Source organism: Diabrotica virgifera, chromosome 7 (genome assembly GCF_917563875.1).
Source record: "Diabrotica virgifera virgifera chromosome 7, PGI_DIABVI_V3a".
NCBI classification, from domain to species: domain Eukaryota; kingdom Metazoa; phylum Arthropoda; class Insecta; order Coleoptera; family Chrysomelidae; genus Diabrotica; species Diabrotica virgifera.
Window position 1 is genome coordinate 207,145,818 of NC_065449.1, and position 20,353 is coordinate 207,166,170.

A 20,353-nucleotide genomic window follows, 5' to 3' on the forward strand; every position below is an offset into this window, starting at 1 on the left:
CGGCTCCTCAGACGTATTCGCGCAGATATCTTTAGATTCGGTAAAAACTGACGGCAAAGCATTGTCATACAAGAGTTTTCGTCGTGAAGATGTGCATAAAAATTCTAGTAGCAAGTATCTAGTTAAATCCTCCTCTAACAAATCTTGTCTTTTAGTAGCTTTTAACCATAGCTCACTCCTATAAGATAAGATGTTTTTTAATAAAAATTTAATGTCTTGTTAATATCTCTTTTATTTTTTAATATAATTTTGACTATCTTCAATAACAGGTCGTCATTCTTACTAGTAACTAAAATTTACTGTTTTCAAGACAGGATTTTTTTCACACTTCACACATCAAAATATTTCTTGAAAAAATACTATTGGAACTATTTCTAACACACATAGCTTGAATAACCATTTTATGTAAGTTTCGAGATTAATATAATTCATATGATATAAGTAATATGCCGCTTAATCAGTATTTAGAAAGTTAATCAATTTATTAATGACACTACATACCTTACTTCATCCTTTGGCAATCTAAAAAAATTATATTCCTTGACCCGTCTTAAATGAACACCCTTCACAAACACACGTATATCCAACCATTTTTTAAAATATAACAAAACTATTTAAACACACTTGATAAATAGAAAACATTCCCAATAATCAGCCCGTCAGTTTAACACTACAATAAGCGCATGTACTGTTGAGGTTATTCAGGAACTGACAATAAGCTTAAGCCTACATACTAAGCGAGCTACTAAGCGACTACCCTTTTGGTAACTCAAAGTGGGAGGAGTTTACCAAAACTCGGTACCAGAGTTATCGCCAGAGTTTCGCATCTGTGTTGGGTTAATCTGTGGTAACGTAGAGCTTGGTTTGGAACATTAAAGTTACCTGACATATAACGACGGTTCTTGAGTGGGGGTAAAGATAATTGTTGTTTGATAAGGGAATAATTATGATTTCTAATAGTACTGTGAACATGGTAAGCACAATATCTCAAAAATTTATGCTGGGCTCTTTCTAACGTATCAATATCATTCTGAAAGTAGGATGACCAAACAACTGAGCAGTATTCTAAAATAGTTCTAACTAAACAACAATACACGAATCTTGTTGAATTAATGGAGAAATACTTGCATTCCTAGTAACAAAACCGAGAAGTTTAGATGCCTTTATCGAGATAGTATTTATGTGGTCACAGAAAGTAAGTTCATCGAAAATAACACCCAAATCCCGAATAGAAAGAAACATAATTCAATGGCATATTGTGAATAGTATAGCTTGTTTCGATTCTATTGACTTTACGAGAAAAACTAATGAAACAACATATTTTTACTTTCAAGTGGAGTTTGTTCTGAGTGCACCAACTCTGTAGTCTGTCTAAGTCATCGTGCAACAGGGCTTGGTCTTTTAGGCAATCTATAACTTTGCAAAATTGCAGGTCATCTGCCAACATTAGACATTTGCTATTTAGGAAACAGGAAGTGATGTCGTTAACAAAGATATTAAAAAGAAGTGGAGAAGTGTGGCCACCTTAGGAACTCCAGATGTTACTGAAATACTGTCAGACAGATGACAACCTATCTTGACTCTTTGACTTCTACAATATGTAGAGTTGTTAATCGATTAAACAAACCTCTCATGAAAGCCTACATTAATTAATTTGCCCAAAAGTATTTGGTGATCAACATGATCAAATGCCTTGGAAAAATCTGTGTATATGGCATCTACCTATTTAATTTGAGATAATATATCAGATTGATAGCAAATCAAGTTTGTTGCAATAAATATTTTGCTATAAAAACCATGTTGAGATTGAGATATTAAGCCTTTACAGAACCAAGAAAGTTGCTTTGCTATAAGGCAGTCAAAGAGCTTAGGGATTGTAGATTGGATATAAATGCTACAATAATTTTCAATGTTGTCTTTCTGACCATTTTTAAATATAGGAACAATATAACTTTCTTTCCATGAAGAAGGAAACAGAGGTTTCCAGAGATCTGTTAAACAACATAGCACACAGCTATACAAGGGTACAGATACACTTTTTTAATAAACAGAGAAGGGCTAAATTATGGAATAAATTAATTTTCTCTAAAATGGACGACTTTGGAGAAAAATCCCGAAACAGGTCGATTTTGATTTTTAAATTACAATTTTTTGGCATATATTTCATAATAGTTTCGTCATTCATCTGGGCGTGATGACGTAATCGATGATTTTTTTAAATGAGAATAGGTGCCGTGTGGCACCTCATTTGAAAGGGTGTTCAATTCTCTATTCAATAATATAAACATTAATATCATTATTTATACAGGGTGGCCAAAAAACAAATTTTTGAATTAAATTAATTGACGAAAAAAAAAGAATGTATGCAATTTATTTAACTCAAAATACATTCTATCACTGTCAGAAAATAGGAAATAATGTTTATTTGGCAAATAAACATTGCTCTTCGCTTAAATTAAATATTCAAACTGCCAAGTGGTAGGTGGGAGGCTGTTTGTGATTTAATTTAAGCGAAAAGAAATGTTTATTTGTGAAATAAGCATTTTTTTTATTTACTGACAGCAATACAATGTATTTTTAGTTAAATAAATTACATACATTCTTCTTTTTGCGTCAATTAATTTAATTCAAAAAATTTTTTTTTGGTCACCCTGTATAAATAATGATATTATTATTTATATTACTGAATAGAGAATTGAACACCGTTTCAAATGAGGTGCCACACGACCCCTATTCCCATTTAAAAAAATCATTGATTACGTCATCACGCCCAGATGGATGACGTCACTAGTATGAAATATATGCCAAAAAATTGTAATTTAAAAATAAAAATCGACCTGTTTCGCGATTTTTCTCCAAACTCGTCCATTTTAGATAAAATTAATTTATTCCATAATTTAGCCCCTCTCTGAATAATTAGGCACTCGACCTGGGCCAGCAGTAAGCTTATTGAGCAGTTCATATATGCCGTTAAAAATATCAGTCATGGTAATCTTTGAAGGACAAATATTTGTACATACTAATGTTTCTATTTAATGGATGGATGTGTACGTAAAGGTTGTTGCTATTAGGTGAATATACAGTTCGGAAGAAATTCATAAATAAATTAGCTATTTCTTGACCAGTTGTTGCTGATTGGGCTTGATAGAATAATGAGTTAGGTAAGCTGTGACTAGATCGCTTATCATTTATGTACTTCCAAAATGATTTTGGATAATTTTTTAGGCCAGTTTCTATACGTTTGATATACATTTTATATATTTTTTATCATACAAAACATTGAGACTGTGTCATTTTCTACAGGTATCAGAAAAACAAACCAGACCAGAAGAGGGTGAGGAGCAACTGGACTTTGAAGCCGAAGATGGTGAGTGTGAAGTAGAAATTATTAAGGACAAAGATGAAACCGAAGAACGTTCCAAAAATGATGAAACTGAAAAGACTGATGAGAAGGAAAAAGAAAAGAAGGAAGAGAAGCAAAGAGAAGAGTTAGAAGAAGGTGAAGTTACAGATGAAGACGATGTTAGGCCGGAAGAAACGGAACCAAGGCCAGTTTGTAGATTCTTTTCAAGGGGACAATGTACATGGGGAGCAAGTTGTAGATTTTTACATCCTGGCGTTACAGATAAAGGTAATACTTGGTTTAAATACTGATTTTTTTTTCTTTGTATCAAAAATATTTTCTGTTGTGATTGTTATCCCTTAAATGCATGATTTTTTTTATTGATGTCAAATATCAAAAAAGGCCTTTAGCGGAAGTTTAGAAATGATGAAAAAATAATAAAAAAATTAAGTTAAATTTTAAACACTTGTTTTGACAATAACGAGTTTGTTTGCCAAAATGCTACATTTTGCATAAAAGGTCAAGTTAGGATATAAAATCTACATTGTTAATTTAGATGAAAATTATTATTATTTTTATTGAAACACAGTGCCACACCACATTTCTGACATTTTGTATGTGAAAATTCCTTACAACTGGGATATTTACACCGTTGTTTGTTATCTTCTATAGTCGGCCAGTGTCCATATTGGTTCCTACTAATATCTTTGGGGGGAATGTACGGAGCTGGTCCTCTCTTTTTCTTGTCTTGGATGTCAGCTTCCAATGTACTTGGTCTCCTTCTTTTTGCTGTGGTTGCGCTTATCTTGCACAGACACTGCAAATTCTGTGCGAAAAGCTGCTTGTGTTAAAAGCTTTGCCTGTGGGCTCTTAGCAACCGTCGCTCTTTTATGGAGTATCCAGGAATTGGCAACTGTTAAATCAAGTAAGTGATAAAATAGCCGGAGGTACCATTTCCTACTTTTCATAGAAATTTTGTATCTTCCAATATGGCTGTAGATGAGATCAACCCCTCTCATATGGCGGTTATATTCTTTAATTACAAAGGGAGAGTCTACTTCGATAGATTTTTTCGCAGTCTTATCTAAACATTTTATTTTGTATATAGGAGATATACCTGCAAAAGTGGAAAGCAAGACGACATTTTTATTATCTTTCCATATTGTAGATGAGATATCTACGCCGTCAACTGTTACAGTATATTCATGACTGTCACGACGAGGAAATTCTTCATATCCGTATGTGTTGGTAATTTTCAATATGGTATCCGTTGCCTTTGAACTGTTCCCAATGATAATATTCCCCTTTTAGCATTATGTACAAGCAGCGGTACACCTGTATAATAATTATCATGATAAAGACGGAAATTTTGACTCTGCATTACTGGATGCTCCAAGATCGTTAGATGGCAAGCACTTTCTAGCATTTCCATATTTTTTTTATTGTGTCGATCTCCTCTGCCATATCTTTAGCCCCATTGCACATTTCTTCATCAGATTCGTCGCCATAGTTAGGTTCAAATTCAGGGTCTGCAATAGTATCTGTGTCGGAGAAATCACTTTCATCTTCACTACTCGGGCCAGTAAAATTTGCCCAACATTCCTGCAGATCCTTTTCTGACAAATAATTCTGACCGTGCATTCTGTAATAAAGAATCAGATGTAAATATTCTGTGTCAGGGATTCTTGAGTGCGCGCTGTAGCAAAATGGCAACAAAGAATGTTTTTTTTCATTTTTCTCATGAATGCGGTAAAAACAACAAGGGAGCATAATAAAAGTAAAAAGTATATACCTTACCTACAAACTAGTTTTTTTTTCAATAATAAATGTTGTTTTAACTAGATACGACTCACAAACTTCATCAAATAATTCACGACATTACAGGTTAGCTGCCAAACAATTCAATGGGTCGAAGTGCATGTTTATGCCATCTGTGCAAAAAGCGCCAAACTATTTAATATTTGCACTATGTAGACTACAGGCAACGCCATGCAATTATTTCAAATTCGAATCAGAATAGACATTTTATTCAATCCTTTACCTATGTTGCCGAACAGCAACACGATGCATTTAAGGGATTTATGCCAAAAAAGTTTTAATTGAATTTATTCTTTAGGAAATTACACAATGTTCGAAATGATCAGGCCGGTTGTACCAGGTGAATTTCGTGACGAGAGGGCATATGGTAAAGTAGAACCGCCAGTCGTAGAGTCGGCCTGGGAGAGGGGACTTCGCACAGCCAAAGAAATGCTCCGAAAATCAGTTAAGAGGAAGGAACAGGATATAGATTTTGAAGAAAAGAAAATGAATTTGAGTTTAGCACAAGAAGAATTTGATAAAGAAAATGGTTATTATGGAAGGGCTTCACCAGAACCAAGGTTTGTTAATTTGTTTTTTTTTTTGTTATTACAGTAAAACCTCGGTATAACGAATCTGAAGGGTCCGAAAAAAAATTGTTATATCGGGAATTTTTCAATAATGGGGTTCGTTATATCGAGGTTAAATACGTCCAATATTCGTTAAAAAGGGGTTCTTAAATCCGAATTCAAACCTCTATATAACGAATTTCTCATCGCTTAACCCAGTCAAAAAGCCCTGTCTCATCAGCATTGTAGATATCATCTGCATTGTATCCACGGGTCAAGTCTGTCAATTTAACTTTCCAATCTTCGCAAGTTACATCATCCACGGCAGTACTTTCGCCACAAACTTTTTTTAAACTAATTTCGTGCCTCTTTTTGAACCAATTCTACCAGCCATTATTGGCTCGAAAGTCTGCGTGCCCTAATTGTTCTGCGAACTGGTGAGCCTTTTCTTTGGAACATGAGACCTCCAATGGGTACATTTTTATCCGGGCACTGTTTAGACCACTTAATAACAGCTTCTTCGACATTATGTAGCTCACCTTTCACCAAGGGAAGGGGGGCGGTAAGCAGGTCTGATTATTTTCATGTGTGGACTTGTCTGTGAGTCGCCACTATCTATACTCAACTACGCTAAACCGAGGTTTGGAACGGAGAAATGCGTAATACAGGGGTTGCGTGCTTTATGTAGGGGTTTGTTACACTCAGTGTTCATTATACAGGGATTTTAATTTATCTCCGCAAATCGTAAAAATGCGTTATGTCGAGGGTTAAAATCGAAATAGTTCATTATATAGAAGTATTTTTTACATTGAGTCTTATGGAGGTTTGAAGGGTATTTAAAAAAATTCATACTTACAATTCGAACACCAACAACTTTAAATTCTGTATTTCCAATGGTTGGCCACATAGATGGCTCTGTCATTTGCTATAATTAAGTCTTCTTCTGTGCAGGTCTCTCTCATCTCTGTGCATGATAGTAGATGCCGGTTGGTCTGAACCGCGCCACAGCCGCAGGTATGGTCCTCCTGGTATCCCCATTTTTTCAGGTTACTAGCACAACGTGAAACGCCGGTTCTTAGTCTGTTTAGCGCTTTCTAAGTCGGATACGGTAAATTGTGTCCAGCAGCCATTTCCTCTGAGGGAGGAAAATGTGTCGCGGTAGCTGACGCTTGCCATATGTGTATTCGGCGCGTCTCTGGCGCTTCGGGGATGGATCTTGATGTTTTCAGGAAGCTTTTCCGAGATCTTAATCTGCTTGGCTGAGTTTGGTGGTCATATAAAGGGTGTCTTCGGTCCGTCTCCTGCTTTTTTCGTTATACCTCTGACTTGACCTTCCTCCTGATAGGTGGTGGAGCAATTCCAGCTATGGGGTATACCTCTTCGATAGGTGTCGGTTTCAGGCAACACGATATTATACGAACCGTTTCATTTAGAGCCACGTCGACGTTCTTTGCGTGAGCAGAGTTTGCCCATACTGGTGCTCCAAACTCCGCGGCCGAAAAACATAATGCCAAGGCAGAAGTGCGGAGAGTGTGTGGTTGTGCTCCCCATTTTGTATTAGTTAGCTTGCGGATGATATTATTTCTGTCACTTACTTTCTTCTTGACATCTTGACAGTGGTATCGGTATGACAGAGTTCTATCCAGACGGACGCCAAGGTATTTTGGCGTCTTGTTGTGTTCCAGCATCTGACCACGCCCCATCCACCTTCAGCGGCCTTCGGGCATGCTTGTTTCTCAGGTGGAAAGCACATACCTGGGTTTTTGTGGGATTGGGTTTCAGATGGTTTTATCGTAGTATAGAGCTAAGTTTCCCAGGGCATCTGTCAGTTTCACTTCGACTTCATTGAAGGTTCTTCCCTGAGCTGTCACAGCTGTATCATCAGCGTAAATAAATTGCCTTGTTTGTTGATGTATGGGTTGGTCGTTGGTGTATATGTTGTATAGAATCGGCGCGAGGACACTTCCCTGTGGTAGCCCATTTTTTTGGTCCCTCTACCGGCTGTTCTTGGACTGGAGCGTTACGTAGAAGCGTCTATTCTGGGGGAGACATTTCACTAACCTTGTTAGTCGGAAATCCTTTGTAGTTTCGTAGAGTTTTGCGAGTAGCCGTTGATGGTTAACTGTATCATAGGCGGTAGTTAGGTCTATGAACGCTACTCCTGTTATTTCCTTCCGTTCAAAACCCTCTTCAATATGTTGGGTGAGATAAAGAATTTGACTGCAGCAGCACTTTGCGTGCCTGAATCCTGCTTGTTCTGGAATAATTTTAGTCTCCACATATTCTGCGATCCGGTTCAGTATCATTCTTTCAAAGGCCTTGAAAAGGTGGTACAAGAGAGATACAGGTCTAAAACTCTTTGTATCCGCCGGATCCTTCCCTGGTTTTAAGAGGGCTACCACTCTAGCTTTCCTCCAGATTTTGGGGATTTGTAATGCACGGATGCAGCAATTCATCATTTTTACGAGCCACTCTACGGTTTTTAGTCCAAAGTTCTTTATTTGCTCTGTTCGTATGTCGTCAAGGCCAGCCGCTTTATTATCTTTCATTTGGTGGATCGCGCCTCTCATCTCCTCTAGACAAAAAGAGGTACCTAGAACATCTCTTTCTTCGTCGATATTCCGTTGAACTCTCACCTTGTTCTTTCTTGATGTCGTCTTACCGTTCATTAGAAGATGATGGGCTATCTGATCGGGTGTGACTCCTGTCATGTTGACTGCCGGAGCAGCGGGATCGTTGTCAAGATTCCGAATCAGCTTCCAGGCACGTCTGCTGTTTTGTTTCATGTTCAGACTCGTGACCAGCTTGCACCACCTTTCCATGCTGTTGGCGGATATCGCATGTAACATTTCCTCCCCAGCCTGTCTTGTCGCTTCCGAGAAAGGGTCTTCTTCATATAGCTGTTCGTATCTTTTAAGTAGGGGTTTAGATTCTTCATTCAGCCCCGCTATGTACTCAGTTCGACAACCTCTAGGGATAAATTTCCGTGATACTTGCTTTACGATTTCTACAAATTTATCGTATGAATCAGGGCAAGGTTCTAGCTGGGAAACTTCTTGATCCAATGTTTCAGAGAATTTTTCCCATTTTGCTTTAGTAAAGTTGAAAAAATTCGTTATATCGGGGAATTCTTTACATCGGGGTTCGTTATATCGGGACTCCACTGTATTAAAATAAACTAATTTTAGAACAGTTCACGTTACTACCTAAGGCTATAGTTGCAATTTACTTGCAAAGAGTGATATTTTGAATAGATACATAATAATCACATTATTCTTACACATCTCGATCGTATGGAGGATTTTCAAGATATAGAGACACAAACTCGGAAAATTATAAGATTTACTGGGTATTCCACTTCCCTGAGTTACTGGTTATCTGGCAACATGTAGAAGTTTGGATCAAGGAAAAGTACTAGTAGTCTAGGATTTTTTCCTGGCTAGCCAATGGCGACCTTTACTTTGACCTTGACCTTCAACGGACGTCATCTTCTAGAGTTTCGAGGGTTGTCGGCATTAAATTGATATAAACAGATTACTCATGGGTTTTTGACAAGAATATTCCATCAGAATTGACCTCCGGAGGACGTGGTGGCCAGGACCACTGCAAGGGACGTCATCTTCCAGAGTTTCGATGTTTTTCGGCATTTAATTGATGCAAATGAATTACTGGAGGGTTTTTTGAGGTCGCTAAACACGAGTATGCCACCAGAACCGACTCCCGGAACACCTGGTTTCCAAGGTCAATGAAAGGCGCTCCTCGAGTTTCGAGATTCTTTAGTACTACATTAATGCAAACGGATTAGTTATAGGTTTTTGGGGTTACTGAACACGAATACGTGATCAGCACAGACACAGGAGCACCTGGTGCCTAAGACAGGTTATCTTCTGGAGTTAAAAACCTAAGAGTTATCCATTTGATTCCTCCTTAACTCCAGAAGATAACCTGTCTTAGGCACCAGTTGCTCCTGTGTCTGTGCTGATCACGTATTCGTATTCAGCAACCCCAAAAACCTATAACTAATCCGTTTGCATTACTTTAGTACCAAAGACCCTCGAAACTCCAGGAGCCCCTTATCCACAGGATCCACCTAGGAAACCAAATGCTCCGGTAGTCGGTTCTGGTGGCATATTCGTGTTTGGCAACCTCAAAAAACCCTCCAGTAATTCATTTGCATCAATTAAATGCCGAAAACCATCGAAATTCTAGAAGATGACGTCCCTCGCAGTGGCCCTGGCCACCACATCCTCCAGAGGTCAATCCTGATGGCATATTCGTGTTTAGCGATCCCAAAAACCCTTGAATAATCTGTTTATATCAATTTAATGCCGAAAACCCTCGAAACTCTAGAAAATGACATCCGTTAAGGAAAGGTCCGCCATTGAATAGCCAGGAAAAAATCCTAGACTACTACTTAGTACTTTTCCTTGATCCAAACTTCTACATGTTGCCAGATACCCAGTAACTCAGGGAATTGGAATACCCAGTAAATCTTATAATTTTCCGAGTTTGTGCCTCTATCTATATCTTGAAAGTCCTTCATACGATTGAGTTGTGCCTAGTAGAACTTTTTATCAGGATGCGTCAAAGAGTATTTTTCCAAAGTATGAACGAAATCCACTGGGACCTAATTTCCATAAGGTTTGTGCGGGGTACTTTCTGAGTAAGCAAAGACTCAACCTGCAAATCCGATATCAGATGGTAAGATGATTTATCAACTCCATTCTTCTTTATGGTGCCGAAGCTTAGACTGTTAATGTTGACTTAATGAGAAAGCTGGAAGCTTTTAAGAAGTGGCTTTTTACGAGAATTTTTAAAATACTGTGGATCAATCGTATTACAAATGAAATGGTGTTGCACAGAATGAGAAGAAACAGGAGAACTTTTGACCACCATTAAAAGGAGAAAAACAGCATATTTGGGCCACAAATTTGGGACATACTTAGAAATCATAAGTACGAGCTGTTACAGTGAATTATGAAGGGTAAAATCGAAGGAAAAGGGGGGCCTGGTAGACAAGAAATATCCTGGCTGACAAACAATCGCCACTGGACCGGGTTAAACATGCAAACGACTTTAAGAGAAACAGAAAATGGAGACGAGTTTGCAATGGTTATAGCCAACCTTCATTAGTGGAGTAGGCACTAGAAGAAGAAGAATGGTTTTGTCTAAATTACAACTATTTTAATATTAAACTTAAAACAACTTTCTTATGAGTATTATACCGGGTGTCCACTTATATTTTCCCCCATTTTAACTGCCTATAACTTCTAAACGACTCAAGATAGAAATATGCTGTTTTCGCTGAAACGTTTTATTTTAGTAAAAGTTTTGTTTGAATGGATTGAATTTTTTATATCGCTTTTAAATAAAAAATGGCGGATTTTTTAAAAAAACGTTGTTAACTTTTTTTATTGAGACACCCAGTATATTTTTTTGTAAATTGAAAGAACGGTCATTCACCTATCAGGCGATATAAAGTTTTTTAAAATCGGTTGTCAAATGACAGCAATTAATTTTTAAAATGAGAGATGCAATGTGGAAACCACATAACGTAATATCAATTTGTTTAGTTATGTGATATCCACGTTGCACCTCTTATTTTAAAAATTAATTACTCAGTCATTTGACAACCGATTTTAAAAAAATTTATATCGCTGGATAGGTGAATGACCGTTCTTTCAATTTACAAAAAATATACTGGGTGTTCCATTAAAAAAAAGTCAATAAAGCTTTTTTTCAAAAATCCGCCATTTTTTTTCGTAATTGAAAGCAATATAAAAAACTCAGTCCATTCAGACAAAACTTTTACTGAAATAAAACATTTCAGCGAAAACCGCATATTGAGCAGTTTACAAGTTATAGGCAGTTAAAATAGGGGAAAATATAAGTGGACACCCGGTAATACGTTTCTTTATTCTCTGTCTAATATAGAGTGTCTCTTTTGTCTACAAAGTTGGCCACCAGCTATATCTTATCACCCACAATAGATAAGGTAATGAGAAAAAAATCGCAATTAAGTCAAACAAAACAATTATTATAACAATACACTCCTCTCCAAAATTGTATAGTAAATTTGAAGCTATATTTGTTCTGAACCGTTGAGTGGATTTCGATAATTTTTTAAATTATAGTATAATAGAGCTCCATATGTTACGGGGTAGTTACCCTGAGGAGAGGGTTGATTTGGTAAAACACTATTTACTCATACTATATTTATTGATCACTTCTAAATATCTGTAACGAGTTGGTGGGCTTGAGGTATAACTATCTAATCATGTATCTGAATCACGAATGATGATTGATTAAAGAATGAAATGGAATGATCCGCGATGTTTTGATGTAACTATAAATAAACTAGAAAGTTGAGAGTGAGGTTATGTTGAATGGGTTGTTGTTTATTTTTGCTCATGTTAATTTTGAGTTTTAATTAAATAAAATGAACCAATAGTGGATACTGAAGTTAGAAAGGCTGTCTGGAAGTACTTGTTAGTGAATAAATAAATAACTGACGGTTTTGCACATTGTGATTTCATAAAGTGAGGTTAACCATGCCTTTAGATTTGTGTGCATTATGCAATCACTCCATTGATGGTGAGGAGAAACCTTTATACTGCGATTGCTGCCGGGTTGTGTTCCACTTGTCAGAAGGATGTTCTGGCCTTTCCAGCTCAGAAGTGAGGGCTGTGGTGTTACAAAAAAGGAACCTTATATATCTTTGTGTGGAATGTCGTACTGCTTTTAAGTCAGCGCCCATGGTGGTCAGAAAAGTCCAGGAGCTCCAGCAAGAGGTGGCTGGCCTTAAAAAAGAGATCAAGCAGTTAAAATCGTCCCCAATGCTAAATACAGAGGAAGTACTTTACGAGGCCCATGAACGATTTGTACGCTCTAAAAACCTTATGGTGTATAATGTTCAAGAGTCTGTAGATACAAAGCTAGAAGATAAAATAGCATATGATACCAATATAGCAATAGATATCTTTAAGAAGTTGGGATGTGAGAATGACAAGAGTGCAATAGTCAAAGTTGTCCGTGTAGGGAAAAAGAATGATGGGAAGAAAAGACCACTTAAGATTATTTGCAACAACTCTGAAGTTATACATAAAGCTCTTCGTTCTAGAAAGAAGCTACAAATGGAGTCATGTTCCTACAAAATAGCGTATGATTACACAAAAATGCAACAGGATGCATACAAAGCGGTTAAAGAGGAGCTAACACAGAGAAATAATGAAGGTGAGGATTTGATCATAAAACATATTAAAGGCGTCCCTTCCTTAATACCCAAAAGGCAGATTACCCAGGAAAACTTTTAACCACCCCATTAACAATATATTACCAAAATGTCAGCGGTCTGCGAACCAAAATAGACCGTCTTAAACTGGCTGTGAGTAGTTGCTTGTATGATATTATAATTTTAGTTGAAAGTAACCTAAATAGTGATTTTTTGGACAGTGAACTAGAATGTGTAGATTTTAACTTATATCTTAGTGATAGGTCAATCTTGACAAGCCAAAAATTGAGTGGTGGTGGTGTACTCATCTACGTCAGAAGATCTATTCGGTCCCAAATGATAAACATATCACATCAGAACGTGGAACAATTGTTTATTTCATGTGAGTACAATGCATCAAAATTTATCATTTCAGGAGTTTATATTCCACCAAACATGCCGGGATTAGTATACACCTCTCATTGTGAAACAGTAGAGGATGTTCTACAAAGATTTCCAGGACAATATTTTTATATTTTTGGAGATTATAATCTTCCCGAAGCTATATGGTCAAACGATGAATATGGTTTGCAGGTTGTGTGTCCTGGAACTTCTTCAGCTATCCATATTGCCCAAACTTTTGGTTTTCTTCAGTTATTTCAAAGGATAAGTATTCCTAACAGCAGAAATATTTTCTTGGATCTTATGTTCACAAACGATAAAAGTGTTGAGGTATTGTTAGGAAATGACTCTATTCTAAACAGCAGTTTACATTATGCTAGTTATGAGTGTAGTTTAAGAAATATTCACAAAAAACAGGTAGACGACAGCCTCTTCTGCCAGGATCTGTACTATGATTTCAATAACGCCAATTATGTGGGTTTAAATAATTTTTTAACTGGAATTAACTGGGAGCAGTGTTTGTCTCGTCTTGATTTAGATTTAGCTGTTGATTACTTCTATGAAATTTTAGCTGTTGGTATTGCTTCATTTGTACCTGTGAAAAAATACCAAACCAGCACTTATCCTAGGTGGTTTTCAAGTGAACTAAGACAGCTTATTTCTCAAAAAAGGAGAGCACACTACACCTATACTCAGTCCAGATCTCAGGCTGACCTCAATATTTTTACTAGACTGCGTTCAGAATGCAAAAAAGTTCGGGAGGTTTGTTGGTCTCAGTATATCTCATTGATGGATATAGAATTCAAATCAAATCCTAGATACTTTTGGAGGTACATAAAGGACTTAAAGACCAACCATTCTCTTCCCCAAACAATAATATACGGTGAGGATAAAGCAAATGATGGGCAAGAGATTGTTGATTTGTTCAAAAAGTACTTCCAAACAGTGTACACCCCAAGTAACCCAGAGAACAAACTAGACCTTGGTACACCCACAAATATTTACCAACACTATAAGTTTTCGGATATTTCTACAAAAGAAATATATGAAAAAATATCTCTTTTACCTAGTAAAAATACCCTTGGTCCCGACGGTGTTCCAAGTAGCCTGTTAAGATATTGTGTATGTACCCTTGTGGTTCCACTAAGTTTATTATTTAATAAGTCTTTAAGATCCTCAATTTTTCCTGAAAAATGGAAGGATAGTTTTATCACGCCCATCTTTAAAAGTGGGAACAAAAACGATGTTACGAACTACAGGAGTGTATGCATTCAATCATCACTTCCAAAATTGTTTGACAGTATTATCAGCGACCAATTAAACTGGATGTGTCGTGGGCTAATAAATAAGAATCAACATGGCTTCTGTTCAGGTCGTTCAACTCTAACTAATCTGTTACCATATCAATCAAAAATAATTAAAGCTATGGAAGAATTCAAGCAAGTTGATGCAGTTTACACAGATTTTTCAAAGGCTTTCGATCAAGTAGACCATAATATTTTTCTCAGGAGATTATTTGATATAGGGTTTGATGTTTCGGCTGTAGGTTGGATCAAAAGTTTATTGTCAGAGCGTAGACAGATGGTCAAAATAGGTGCTTTTAAATCGGATGCAATATGTGTAACTTCTGGTGTTCCCCAAGGGGGGCACTGTTCCCCAATGTTTTTCAATCTGTTTGTGGACTCAATTTTTGATTGTTTTGAAAACAGTGAAGGTCTCGCTTTTGCTGATGATTTCAAAGCCTACAGAATAATGAATTGCCAAACTGATCAACAACTGCTACAGGACGATCTTGACAGATTAACGCAGTGGTGTCACATTAATAAATTAAACCTAAATATATCAAAATGTTGTCTAATTAGTTTTTTTAAGGGTTCCAGAAAATATGACACTTCTTACGAACTGTGTGGGCAACCATTAAAAACGGTATCAAAAATAAAAGACTTGGGAGTAATTTTCGACAAAAATTTAACATTTGTCGATCATATTAACTCTGTCACAATACAGTCATCCAAAATGTTGGGTTTCATCGTGAGAAATTGTAGACATTTTTCTGTTGACACTGTCAGAAGCCTTTACTCTTCATTAGTCAGATCTAAACTTGAGTATGGATCAGTGGTGTGGTCTCCTTACCAAGCTGTCCATAAATATACTGTAGAAAAGGTTCAGCATAAGTTTCTACGATTTTGTGGATTCAAATTATATATTGGGATCTCTGATCATAATTATTCAATTCTGGAAAAACAACTGAATTTGAAAACACTTTCAGAAAGGAGAATCTGTGCTGGATTAAATTTTTTGCATAAAATTGTTACAGGGAAAATTGATAGTGCTGAATTGTTGGAGTCGGTTAACATTGAGATTGTCACACGAAATAGGAGACATAACTACTCTTCTTTTCATATACCCTATCATCGAACAAATTATGGTATGAATTTGCCTATAGAAAGATACTCGAGATATGTTAACCAACTTCATTTGGAAATATTTGATATGTCTGAGAGTGGGTTCAGGGCTCAATTTAATAGAATCAATTTCATAGAATAATTAATACTTCAGTTTAGTGTAAAACTTGTAATTATAAATTTAGGGTTGTAATGTTAATTGTTGGTTGTTTGAACATTGTTGCAGGTTGAATTATTTTTGTTGTTTTTTGATTATATTTTTTTTCTCAATCTATTACATACATCTTACATTTTACTATTTGTTAATTGTAACTGTTAATGGGGTTTTCCCGTAATATTAATAAATAAATAAAATAAAATAGAAAAGTGTTGATACAGCGTTATTGAAAACTAGGTGCACTTGTATTGAGAAATCGGTGTCACCTCATTATTTAACAACAAACGTGATGTTTATTTTGTAAGACATATAAAAATTAAATGGATATGTGTTGCTCTTATTTTGGATGCTGATAATCCTGTACAATAGGTCTAATTCTACGGAATTATTGTATCAATATTTTCTAAAAAATGCCAACGTGTTACACCCATAGTTGTGTTGTTTCATCTTATTTTGCAACACCTTCTAGCATTTTATTAGGAACAAACATTACATCTTTAGTGTAGGAAACAGAGGTTGAACCTCGCAAAATGGACACAAGTCCGGTTTTATTTTTTTTTCTGGTATATCAAGGCTTGCTTATTATGAGACTAACTTTTTCTTAAAAAATTTCGCCCCGGAATCCGCCTTCTCATCCCCTTAAAGGGGGTCATTTGTGGTTTTTGCGAAAGGTAGCCCTTCCTGTACGTTTTGCAAAAAAATTACTAAATAGCAAAATGAAGATGACTATATTTCCTACTATTTATTTCCGGACAGTATATGTCTATCACCCATAGTTTAGCGGAGTGGGCGCCCCAAAGTTGACAACTTTTTAAAAAAGATGTTTTTAAAAAATATATATTTTTCCCTTGTAATGGAAATCAAGAAGAAACCCTGCGGCAATTAATAACAAATAAGTGGCTGATTTTTTGGTATGGGTTTCATTTAAGGGTATTTGTCCATTTTTTAATTACAGGGTGTTACATTTAAAAAAAACCATTTTTATACCATCTGAACCGCTTATGCTAGAGCAGCGGTTCTCAATCTTTTTGTATCATGTACCACCAAATACTTTTTATTATTTTTGGTACCACCTAACTGAAATACATATCTAACTAAGTGATCTAATTAACTATAATAGTGATGATGATTTTGGCTATTTTTGCGTTTTGTGTACCACCTCAAAAAATGAAATGTACCACCAGTGGTACATGTACCACAGATTGAGAACCGCTGTGCTAGAGTAAAAAACTTTCAGCGATTATCCATGTACTGGTGTTATTTACAAATTTGTATAATACATACCCATTTTTTCCCCGGAACCACCCAAAAAAAAAAGGAGAAATAAAGAAAGTGATTTCCTTGGAATCCTTCACACACCTTCCCTTTATTAAAATGATTCATATATCATTTTGTGCACGTTCTTATTATTCATGCATAGACACCAAAAGCGATTTCTTGATGCAACCCCTGTAACCAAAAAAAATAAAAAAATCGGGTGTTGAAAAAAAAAATTTTTTTTGCTTTTTGACCCATATGGGCGTATGCTCCATCAATAGGGTTTTTCATAAATATATATGGTTATTGCAACATCCCTGCGGAAACTACTCATATCCCATGGCGAGCATGTTTTTACGATTTTCTCATTACCTATGCATTTTTTTAAACCAAACTTATACAGAATTAAAGACCAATATTTTCTCTACAAATACGCTCCTATGCATTTTTTCGTATGAGCAACCGTTACGGCACAGTGGTGCCGTAAACCTCAGAAATGCTTTGGCGGGCTTTAGTTTTTCTTTTTTTTTTTTTTCGTCACCTATTCATTTTTTTGATAACGTACTTATGGAAAATAAAAGAACACACTGTCTACTACACATTATGACCTATGCATGTTTTACTTTCTTTGCACCCTACAGCCACAGTGGTGGCCCAAAATCAATTTTTGATTATTTTCTTTATTAATTCTCCTTTTATCATCTTTTTTAAAATCTTGTCAACTTTGGGGCGCCACCCCCGCTAAACGGTGGGTGATAGACATATTTATGCTGTCGGAAATAAATAGTAGGAAATATAGTCCTCTTCATTTTACTATTAAGTAAATTTTTGCAAAACGTACAGGAAGGGCTACGTTTCGGAAAAACCACAAATGACTCCCTTTAAGGTGATGAAAAGGGGGGTTCCGGGGCGAAATTTTTTAAGAAAAAGTTAGTCTCATAATAAGCACGCCGTGATATACCAGAAAAAAATAAAACCGGACTTGTGTCCATTTTGCGAGGTTCAACCTTTGTTTCCTACACTTCTTATTAATATTGCGAGATAACTTCATATTTTCTCAATATTTTTGTAAAGAAAATCATCTAAATATATCTATATTATCAAAGATTATGGATCAGTTGTTGTTTGCACTCGCTCACTCTAAAGTAGGAAACCCATTATGAACGCCCGGCACGGCACAGTAGAGACCAAATTCATTTGTATAGATTTAAATGCAACTTAACCCATTATGAGCGGCCAGCTCGGCCCGGCATAGTCCAGCACGCAAACGGAACGGCCGAAATTCTCCGAGGAGAATAAAATCCGTTGAAGTTGAACGGCCTATGCGTCGTAATTGTTGGTAGTAAGCAGACATGTGTTGATTTTTTTAATTGAAAACGCATTGTTTGTTTTGAAATATGGAAGTATAAAACTGTACCCCGGAGGTAAAGGACACTATGTCCATTTTTCTACTTTTTCAGGAGAGTAGTTTTAACATTTTTTAAATTTGTAATCAGTAAATATTCGAATGTTTATTATATTTAACCAAGATTAGTATATTATTTTTGTCGTATGTATAATCGGTTTTCCCTCTATGAAGTGTTGTACACCTGCAGTTTACATTTCATTATAAAATTTTTTTTTAAATTTATAGTTGGACATAGTGTTGTTTACCTCTAACCACTTTTTTAAATAATGTGACATTGCATGTTAAGGTCCCTACGAAATAAACAAGACAAACGTGTTAAACTGTTATTATTTTATACTATTATTTTATTAGAGACAAATAATATAATATAATAATTCAGTACAATTATAGACGACAAGGCTCAAAATTGTTAGAGGCCATCGTCTTCATCTCCTTGGTGGTAATCGTTTGTGGCTTCATTTCTATGTGTTAAATTTTGTCAAAAAGCATGACAAACCGCAGGAATAAAGAGCAATAGTGGAATTAAGTCACTGTGCTTTTGTTTTATGATTGATAATGGGTTTATTGAGCCGATTTATTTGTGCTGTAAACGTTACTTGTTGCCTTCTATACCTCATTAAATCCACCTCATACAGATTTTTATCATTGAAATCGGTTTTATAAAAAAGCTTTCCAATGTGGTGGACTTGTAGGAAAACACATGTTGACAGCAGAACAAGCTCTTTGTTAACATTATTTTTTGTACTTAAAAAAGAAGGATTAGGTGACGGTTTCTTATCTAACAGCGTTTTTTGAAGTTTTTAAAATCTGCAAGTTCCTGCTGATGTTTGCATAACTAGGCTCTTGCCAGTCCCATGGTGTTAAAATGGTCAAATTTTAGAGTTTCTTTCATTTTTTTTTTTCGATCAAAGCCTGAACACTGTCTGCTTCGATATGTATGTGCCCTTTCACTAAAAACTTTTTTGTCATCGTCTTTATTTGAGAGGGTACGTATGGTATCCAAAAGTAGCACTTATATTTTTATTTTGGCTATAGCAGTTACTGGTTCACAGAGTGATGTCCTCTACTTGACTACCTGGAATTGTATTGCCAGCCCATTTTCAAATTGACGAGGCAATTTCAATAAATTTGGTTCGAGACATTCAAAAATATTTGAAAAATTTTTGCATCATCTTTGAACAAATGCGGGAAAAAATGATGAAACTCTTCTTTTTTTTTTAATATTTAGTGCACCCAAAACCGATTTTTCCGTCGGAATTTTGCATTTTCGTCTATTTCAATCTCAGCACAAATTGCACTTACTATTATAACCTCTTCTTCCGACGAGCTCTCCATGGCAAATGATCATTTTTCCGATGCCGTGCCGGGCTGTGCCTAGCCGGGCGTTCATAATGGGTTTCCTGCTTAGGGCAGAAGTTTATTTTTCGTCAAGATATGTCTAAATAATAATTCGTCTTTTGGTTAACCAGTTTCTATAAGGATGTATCAAAATCAAGTTTCTCAAACCTGAAATCTCATGCTCAGAAGATAATTGCGATGTTTGTATCTTCCTACATATGTTAGCAGGTGATTTCTACTATGACGACTTGTATGAAGAATATTGTCCTACCAGATTTTTTACGTGAATAAACATCCTGTTAGTACCTTTGTCTTCTTTCTCATCTGTATTTAAAAGATCCTTTAATAGTGTACAGTCCACCAACCTGAGGAGCCCATAATATCAAACTATAAATTACTTAAGAACGTCCAGATAAATTTTTGATGATTCGAAATGGAAAACTCAAATGTTTTTTTTTTTGTTTTTC

At 35.9% G+C, this 20,353-nt stretch overlaps 1 protein-coding gene across 3 annotated transcripts in view; it reads left to right on the forward strand.

The window, feature by feature from the left end:
* Window positions 1-20,353, forward strand: part of LOC114326239 (serine/arginine repetitive matrix protein 2) — a 78,696-nt gene that overhangs the window by 30,564 nt on the left and 27,779 nt on the right. For all 3 annotated transcript variants that reach the window (XM_028274538.1, XM_028274541.1, XM_028274539.2), the window contains exons 7-8: window positions 3,304-3,631; window positions 5,460-5,721. In XM_028274538.1, the coding sequence (XP_028130339.1) occupies window positions 3,304-3,631; window positions 5,460-5,721 (590 nt within the window). The remainder of the gene's footprint in view (window positions 1-3,303; window positions 3,632-5,459; window positions 5,722-20,353) is intronic.